Source organism: Esox lucius, chromosome 10 (assembly GCF_011004845.1).
Source record: "Esox lucius isolate fEsoLuc1 chromosome 10, fEsoLuc1.pri, whole genome shotgun sequence".
NCBI lineage: Eukaryota > Metazoa > Chordata > Actinopteri > Esociformes > Esocidae > Esox > Esox lucius.
In genome coordinates, this window is record NC_047578.1 from 28,432,361 (window position 1) to 28,441,732 (window position 9,372).

The following is a 9,372-nucleotide window of genomic DNA, read 5'->3' on the forward strand; positions in this document are numbered from 1 at the left end:
TTCAGCGCCAGTGCATAAGGCCAAACCGAGTGGATTGTAGGGAAAATACGATCGCTTAATTTACGAGTCTGGTCCTACGCGCTGGTACTGAAATTAACCAATTTCAATGCAAGGACTCCTGGGACATACCGGCAAAGACTCATAGCCTACTCACTTAGCGAAAACTCCTCTAGGTTTTTCAATACATTAATGTCACCTATGTTCAAACGATGCATGTGTTTAAATGAGGAATAGTACTTGGCAACATGGGGACGCGCCAAGGATCTTAAGCAGCACTCACCGTCTTCGTAGTCTCAATCAATCAATCAATCAAATGTATTTATAAAGCCCTTTTTACAACAGCCCTTTTTAGTCTGATTCTATCTGCTGCTTTGGGCTTGACTGATATGTCTGTTTGTTAGTCCCATGCCCTCATTAGGAAATACAGAAATATGCAGAAACAAAAGAATATGGAAATAAATAAATACAGAAAAAAAAGAATACGGAAATAAATAAATACAGAAATAAATATATACAGAAATATGAGATCATGGAAATGAATACAAATAAAAATAAAATACAGAAATGAATGAATTATATAAATAGGGAAATAATATGGATTAATAAATAAATAATTATATTTTTATGTATAAATATATTTATTGATACATTTATTTATTTCTAATTTTTTTTGTAATTTTGGCAGGTTTGGCCCAGTATACCTTGTTAGCTACTGCAGGTAGAGCACGTTTTTTGTTACAGTAACGTTGTCAGGGCCAGGGCGGAACCCAAAAGCAGACAAGGACAAGTAGGGACCGTGAAGGGTGATTTATTAGTGAACAGCAAGTGTATGTGGAGAGTATGGACATAGTGCAGGCAGGGGAGATAGAGTGAAGGTGATTCCAGGAGTCCAGGCAGTCAGGAAGGAGAATGTGGGTCAGGATGCAGTAGATGAACCGGTTGTCGAGGCAGAATCCAGGCAGGTGAACAGAGATACGGAATCGAGATACGACTAATGATCCGGCAGGGACGAGACGTCAAAGCGCCGCTTAAATGCTGCCGGTGAGTGGTGGAATAGGGAACAGGTGCGTGATCATCAAGTGGAAACAGCTGGCACCAGCATCACCCCGGAGTTGACGCCACGCCCCCTAATAGGTTGCCAGGACGACCAAAACAGAGCCACAGACAGAAAGGGGAACATGCATCCATACACACACAATCACGGGGGAGGGACCGTGACAGCACCCCCCCCGATGGACACCCCCAGGCAGGCCACCCGGAGCGCCGGGATGGCGACGGAAGAAGTCGCGGAGCAGGATCCAGGACATGGCTTCGGGGGACCCAGCACCGCTCCTCAGGACCGTAACCCTCCCAGTCGACAAGAAACTGGAAGCCACGCCCCCGACGCCAGGAGGCCATGATCCGGCGCACAGTGTAGGCCGGAGTCCCGTCGATGACCCGAGGAGGGGGCGGACGAGGAGGAGGAGGAAGAAGGGGGCTGAGGAAGACAGGCTTGACACAGGAGACGTGGAAAGCCGGGTGGACACGGAGGGTCCGGGGCAGCTTCAACCGGACCACCACAGGGTTGATGACCTTGTCAAAGACAAACGGTCCGATGGACTTGGGGGACAGTTTTCTCGACTCGGCCCATAGTGGCAGGTTCTTCGTGGCCAACCACACTTTGTCCCCAACGGCATAGGCAGGGGCAGGAGTGCGGCAGCGGTTGGCCTGGCGCTGGTATTGAAGCAGGGCGGCTCGAGCGCGGTGCCAGGTCCGGTGGCAACGGCGGATGTGTGCCTGGACGGAGGGTACAGACAGGTCCTTCTCCTGAGACGGAAAAAGAGGTGGTTGGTAACCATAGAGGCACTGGAAGGGCGACATACCTGTGGCCGAGGTGGGCAACGTGTTATGGGCATATTCCGCCCAGGGGAGCTGGGGCGCCCAGGAGAAGGGGTTGGACGAGATCAGGCACCGCAGAGTGGTCTCCACCTTCTGGTTGACTCGTTCGGCCTGCCCGTTGGTCTGGGGATGGAAGCCAGAGGAGAGGCTGACCGTAGCACCGATGGCAGCACAGAAGACCTTCCACACCGCTGAGGTGAACTGTGGGCCCCGGTCTGACACGATGTTGCAGGGAAGCCCATGGAGCCGGAACACGTCCCTGACAAGGTGAGCAGCTGTCTCCTTGGCAGAGGGGAGCATAGGCAGAGGAAGGAAACGTGAGAATTTACTGAACCGGTCCACCCCTGTCAGGATGACCGTGTTCCCATCGGAGGGGGGCAGACCGGTGATGAAATCCAAGGCCAGATGGGACCAGGGCCGACGTGAAACGGGCAAGGGACGCAGGAGACCTGCACTGGGTTGAGTGGTACCTTTGTTCTGGGAACAGATGGGGCAGGCTGACACGTAGGTCTTGGTGTCCTTTCCCATGGCAGGCCACCAGAAACCGCCTCCTTAGGACAGCCATAGTACGAGCTGTGCCGGGGTGGCACGTGAGAGCGGAGGCGTGTGCCCATTGTAGCACCGCGGGTCGCAGGGCGCCTGGAACGAAAAGGCGGCCGGGTGGCCCGTTACCTGAGCATGGGTCAGACCGAAAGGCGGCCTTGACGTCCTCCTCGACTCTCCACAGCACTGCTCCGACGACGCATGTCCTAGGCACGATGGTGTCCGGTGGAGTTTCTGTATCGGAACCCCTTTAGGAACGCGCGTGATAACGCGTCAGGCTTGGCATTGCGGGAACCCGGTCTGTAGGTGAGAGAGAAGTTAAATCGCCCAAAAAACAGAGCCCATCTGGCTTGTCGGGGTTTGAGGCGCTTGGCAGTCCTGATGAATTCCAGGTTCTTGTGGTCTGTCCATACCACAGAAGGCTGCTCCGCCCCTTCCAGCCAGTGCCGCCACTCCTCCAAGGCGATCTTGACTGGGAGGAGTTCCCGATCACTGATGTCGTAATTGGCCTCTGTGGGGAACAAACGGCGGGAGAGGAAGGCGCAAGGATGGAGCTTGGCGTCCTCTGCAGACCATTGGGACAATACCGCTCCCACACCCACGTCCAACACATCCACCTCCACCACGAACTGCCGGGACGGGTCCGGCTGGGAAAGAATGGGAGCGGACGTGAACCGCCTCTTGAGGTCCATGTGAACGCTCTGGCACTGGAGGTGAGAGCGGTTAACGGAGAAGCAACACTACCGAAATCACGGATAAAACGCCTGTAGAAATTGGCGAACCCCAGGAACCTCTGCAGCTGTTTCCTGGTGTCTGGCCTCGCCCATTCAAGCACCGCACTGACCTTTTTGGGGTCCATTCTCACCTGCCCCTTGGCGATGACGTAGCCCAGAAAGGAGACCCTGTTGGCGTGTAACTCGCATTTCTCTGCCTTGCAGTATAACCGGTTCTCCAGCAATCGGCGGAGGACCTGTCGGACGTGCTGTACGTGTTCGGCCTGCATCTTGGAAAAAATCAGGATGTCATCAAGATAAACAAAAACGAAGCGACTGATCATATCCCGAAGCACATCATTAACCAGGCATTGGAAGACAGCGGGGGCTGTTGAGCCCGAACAGCATAACCAAATACTCAAAGTGGCCAAGGGGGGTGTTGAACCCCGTCAGCCATTCATCACCCTCTCTTACCCTGACCAGGTGATAGGTGTTGCGGAGATCGAGCTTAGTGAACACAGCGGAGCCCTGGAGAGCGTTGAAGGCTGTGTCCATAAGGGGCAGGGGGTATTTATTCCTCACCGTGATGTTGTTTAAGCCACGATAATCTATACAGGGCCAGAGTGATCCATCCTTCTTGCCCACAAAGAAGAAACCGGCACCCAGGGGAGAGGAAGAAGGACGGATGATCCCAGCAGCCAGGGAGTCCTTGATGTAAGTCTCCATCGCCTGGCTTTCTAGTTTGGAGAGGCTGTAGAGCCGTCCGCTGGGATAGGTGACACATGGCAACAGCTCGATCGCGCGGTCATAGGGCCTATGAAGAGGCAGGGAGAGCGCTCGTTGCTTGCTGAACACTTCCCCCAAGTCATGGTAATCGGTAGGAACGGGGGACAGGTCGGGAGGTGGCGTGGTGTTCCCCAGTCCGCGCGCAGACAGTGGACAGGCGGACTGGAGACAACAGGCATAACACGGCGCACTCCAGGTTGTGATCTGGCCCAACCCCCAGTCGATTGTGGGACTGTGCCTGACCAGCCAGGTGTGGCCCAAAACCAAAGGGATACGGGGTGAGTCGATGATGAACAAACTGATATCCTCTGAATGGTTACCTGACAGTAGCAGACGGACAGGGCAGGTCCGGTGGGTGACGCGCGCTAGCAACCTCCCGTCCAGAGTGGTCGCTTCTATGGTCTCCTGCAATGGTATAGTGGATATACCCAGCTGCGCCACTAGCGCAGCGTCCAGAAAGCTGTCTTCTGGACCGGAATCGATAAGTGCTTGGCACTGAATGGACTGACCTGACACCGTGAGAGTGGCGAGCAATTGAGGGCGGGGACAGAAACGAGGGAGGTCAGTGGTTGTTGGGGGGCTCGCTGGTCTCCTCCCCACGGCTAGCGAGCCCTCCGGTTTGCCGGACGCTGGGGACAGGCGGCAAGGTAGTGACCAGGACGACCACAGTAGAGGCAGCTGTTGCTGTCCCTCCTCCGACGTTGTTCCTCCTCGTCTAGGTGGTACCGCCCGACTTGCATGGGTTCCGGGTCAAACGGTTGCGTCTCACTGTTTGTGCCTCGGGTGAACGGCTGGTCGGGTTGTTCTGCCCCTCCTGCAGGGAACAGAGTATGTGTCGTCGACTGGGTAGAAGGGGCAGCCCGCCGTCTCTCTCTCCTCCGCTCTCGACCCCGGTTGTCCACTCGGATGGCGAGGGATATGGTCTCGTCCAGACCTGTGGGCTCAGGGTAAGAAATCAGGTCATCCTTAAGTTGTTCACACAGCCCGTTATGAAAAATAGCTTGCAGCGATTCCCCGTCCCAGCCACTACTCCGCCAGGGTCCGGAATTTGATGGCGTATGCTGCGACGCTGCGTACGCCCTGGTGTAAAGTGAGCAGTCGTATGGACGCGTCCTTACCCCGTACCGGATGGTCGAATACCTTCCTCATTTCAGCCGTGAAGGCAGCGTAGGACTGTGTGGTCAGGCTCTGTCCTTCCCAAATTGCGGTGGCCCACTCCAAGGCGTCTCCCCGCAGCAACCCGATCAGGAAGGCAATCCTGGCCTTGTCCGTAGCATACGTGCATACCTGTTGTTCAAACACGAGATCACATTGCAGTAAAAAGGAACGGCAGTGTCCCGGTTTCCCATCGTACCTCTCTGGCGTAGGAACCTGCGGTTCTGGGTCAGGTAAGGGTAGAGGTGCCGAAACTGCGGGCGCTGGAGCAGGAGCGGATGGTACGGCCGGGGAACGAAGCTGGTCCTGGATGGCAGACACGCTGACCGAAAGAGACTGCAGTCCAGACATTATCTCCTGAAGGGCAGTGCTGTGCTGGCCCAGCATAGCGCCCTGGGAGGAAACGGCCTGCCGAACGGCGTCCAAGCCCGCTGGGTTCATGTCTGGCTGGATCGTACTGTCAGGGCCAGGGCGGAACCCAAAAGCAGACAAGGACAAGTAGAGACCATGAAGAGTGATTTATTAGTGAACAGCAAGTGTATGTGGAGAGTATGGACAGAGTGCAGGCAGGGGAGATGGAGTAAAGGTGATTCCAGGAGTCCAGGCAGTCAGGAAGGAGAATGTGGGTCAGGATACAGTAGATGAACCGGATGTCGAGGCAGAATCCAGGCAGGTGAACAGAGATACGGAATCGAGATACGACTAACGATCGGGCAGGGACGAGACGTCAAAGCGCCGCTTAAATGCTGCCGAGGTTGGTGGAATAGGGAACAGGTGCATGATCATCAAGTGGAAACAGCTGGCACCGGCATCACCCCGGAGTTGACGCCACGCCCCCTAATAGGTTGCCAGGACGACCAAAACAGAGGCACAGACAGAAAGAGGAACATGCATCCATACACACACAATCACGGGGGAGGGACCAAACATATCTGGCTACCCAGACAACAAAACGTATCCACGCCAGAGCCATGATGGATGTATAAGACCCAAATCTACCATATTTATTTTCACCTATGGATTGCCTCTGTGCCATATCAGTTTCAGTTCCGGTTTTGACTTGCTACTAATGGTGATGTGTGTTTTAAGTTTTTTTAAATATGCTAAACAATTCCAAATTAAATAGAATTGGAACTATTTTACATTTCTACCATGACCATAATGTTATCTTTCCATAATTTATTATAAATGATTAGTAATGCAGTTTTCTGTATTGTAAAGCAAAGTCATTTTCCGTAATTAAATATAAAAGCATGAGAAATAATTGAAGTATCTATAACAAAAATTTACATACATAATTGTACAATACCATGTTTCATAACCAATTAGTGTATTGAATGCAACTTTTTATTATAGATAAATAGGAATTCATATCAAAATGTAAATTCATGACTACAATGAAATATCAAAATCAAAAAACATTTCACTTCTGAATCAATTAGTACAGTGTTGCTCAACCCAAAAAATAAATCAGGATGGTGGCAGCCAACATTAATAAATACATTCATACAATTTGAGCTAAACAATTTATAAATCAGAGTGTGGGCACACACACTCATTCATACCCAGGACCAATACACCCAGACACATCCTGACAACTCATTTACATTTTCATTTGAAATTTCAAACATAAATTGAATAGATTAAAAAAATGTCATCACAACATTGTATTGGCAATATGGAATAAATGAAACCATCACAACTTAGTTATGAAAAACATGTGATATTACTAGAAATTAACAAACATAATATTGTGCCAAAACATGAGGTGAGTGAAATTGAGAGTGGAGAATGATGTCCAACTGAGACCACACACTTCCCGGAGCATTCAGGAAGAGGATGGCGTAAATAGTCCTCAACATTAGTGTTACGGTCTTGCAGCATGCTCTATAATGTGTGCAGCCTTGGAATGTTCTCTGCGACCAGCTATGTAGTCAGATGCAAGATTAAACTGATGGCCTACTGCATGCATTTTGTGATCAATCAATCAAATGGATTTTATAAAGCACTTTTTACATCAGCAGTTTTAACAAAGTGCTTATACTAAACACCCAGATTCACAAAGGATTTAGACAGGAAAACCGACCCTACTCCCCCGGCACAATGATATAAAAATATAAAGATTTATAAAAAGAAAATATATATATATTCCTTGTCCAAACCAATTACATTTTGTCTAATACAACTAGCAAAATGGTTAGCTAGAAGGGCTCAATGCTGTCGAGCTGAGCTTGCTACATTTAGCTATAGCAAACATAAATTAAAATCAAAAGATAACCTTGCTAACTACAGGTGGCTATTTGTAACATCATGTGACATTATTTACGAACATATACAGCTCTGGAAAATATTAATAGACCACTGCACCTTTTTCTTGCCTTTCCAAAAAGGAAAGAAAACCTTTTGCCATCCTTGGACCACTTTGTTGGCGGCATAGTTTGTGGAAATGTATCTAGTACTATGCCATCTAATGTCATGAATGATGGCTCATCATCACTGCTTTACTAAGTGTCTATAATATTCAATACTTCTACCATACTGTTCATACTCCCCATCCTACTCTTTCTAAACTGCTGCTAGTGTACAGTGTTATGTCTATTATTGCTTTCTTTTCTTGCTATATTTTTGCTAGGTATATATTTTCATTCTTAATTCTCACTACGTTGTTGTAGTGTGCTATGTCACCATTCATTAGCTTATTACACTCATATGTATCTATAATATTCAATAATTCTACCAGTTTGCTGCTAGTTTACATTGTTATGTATATTACTGCCTTACTTGCCATATCTATAATGTTCAATAATAGGCTAATACCCAGATTGCTGCTAGTTGACAGTACACTCTTTTAAACTGCTGCTAGCATGCAGTGTTTTGTATTGTGTTGCTTTATTTTGTGTCTGGCTATATTTTTGCTTATATATTCTTCTTAACTCTACGTAGATGTCCGGTGCCATGTCACAATAATTTAATTGTTCAGGATGTCGCTGTGTTGCTCGGTGCATTTGACAAATAAACGTTGAAACTTGTAACATCACTTGGAATTCTAACTTGATTTTTCAAGTAAGGGAGGTGGGGGCGGGAAAACATCCACATGGGGATTTGTAGTAGAGCGAATTACACTACAGCACTTGAGGCTGTGAGCAGACAGTGTCAATCAATACATTTAGGGAAAGTAGCGACCATAAATGTACAAAAACAAAGTTGCTTGTCAGATCTTCCAAACAACCGACCAAACCTTTCAAAACAAGCCCAAAAAATCGCAACCCGCGAGTATTTCAAGCGACTTCAAAAAAAAGAAGCCCAAAGTCGTGTATTATAAGCAGACTTGGCAACTCTGGCAACAAGCTACTGTACGACTACCCTAAGTGGTCAGTGGGAATTTCGGCCGGATATCACTACTTGGACATTTTGGGTCCTAGATTCATTTCTGTAACAGATACAATCACAACCCCCTTGGCTACAATAAAACCACATAAAAACAGACTTCTGGGTCACCATTTAGAAAACTAATCTATTGGAAAGGCAAACAAATATTTTTCGGAAAACATTTCTGCCATTCAGCATAATGTTTTTTTTTAAAGCATTATAAAGAATTGTGTCAATGGTATTCCCTCATATTTTCATGCCTTTACTATCCAATTACACCGTATTGGATTGAAAATAATGAATAACAATTATAATAGAAGGTAAAAAATATAGGCACCCCAAAAAAATGTGGTTCTTCTACCTAGAAATAAAACACAATGAAATAAAAAAGGAAGGAGGAAGGGGAAGGAGCCTGAGATCGTGCGTGAGGTTGAGAGGTTCCGACTAGAGGTAGTCGGGATCACCTCTACGCACGGCTTGGGCTCTGGAACCACACTCCTTGAGAGAGGATGGACTCTTCACCACTCTGGAGTTGCCCATGGTGAGAGGCGGCGGGCTGGTGTGGGTTTGCTTATAGCTCCCCAGCTCTGCCGCCATGTGTTGGAGTTTACCCGGTGAACGAGAGGGTCGTTTCCCTGCGCCTACGGGTCGGGGATAGGTCTCTCACTGTTGTTTGTGCCTACGGGCCGAACGGCAGTGCAGAGTACCCGACCTTCTTGGAGTCTCTGGGAGGGGTGCTGGAAAGTGCTCCGACTGGGGACTCTATCGTTCTACTGGGGGACTTCAACGCCCACGTGGGCAACGACAGTGACACCTGGAGGGGCGTGATTGGGAGGAACGGCCCCCCTGATCTGAACCCGAGTGGTGTTCAGTTATTGGACTTCTGTGCTAGTCACAGTTTGTCCATAACGAACACCATGTTCAAGCA

The 9,372-nt window shown here is 49.0% G+C and overlaps 1 protein-coding gene across 1 annotated transcript; it reads right to left on the reverse strand.

The window, feature by feature from the left end:
* Nucleotides 1-984: 984 nt before the first annotated feature.
* LOC117594990 lies at nt 985-2,406 on the reverse strand. Its single transcript, XM_034294839.1, has 2 exons — nt 1,969-2,406; nt 985-1,806 (listed from the first exon to the last, which is right to left on the reverse strand). The coding sequence occupies exons 1-2, from the start codon at nt 2,404-2,406 to the stop codon at nt 1,102-1,104; spliced, it is 1,143 nt and encodes a 380-aa protein (XP_034150730.1). The 3' UTR covers nt 985-1,101.
* Between the last annotated feature and the right edge of the window lie 6,966 nt (nt 2,407-9,372).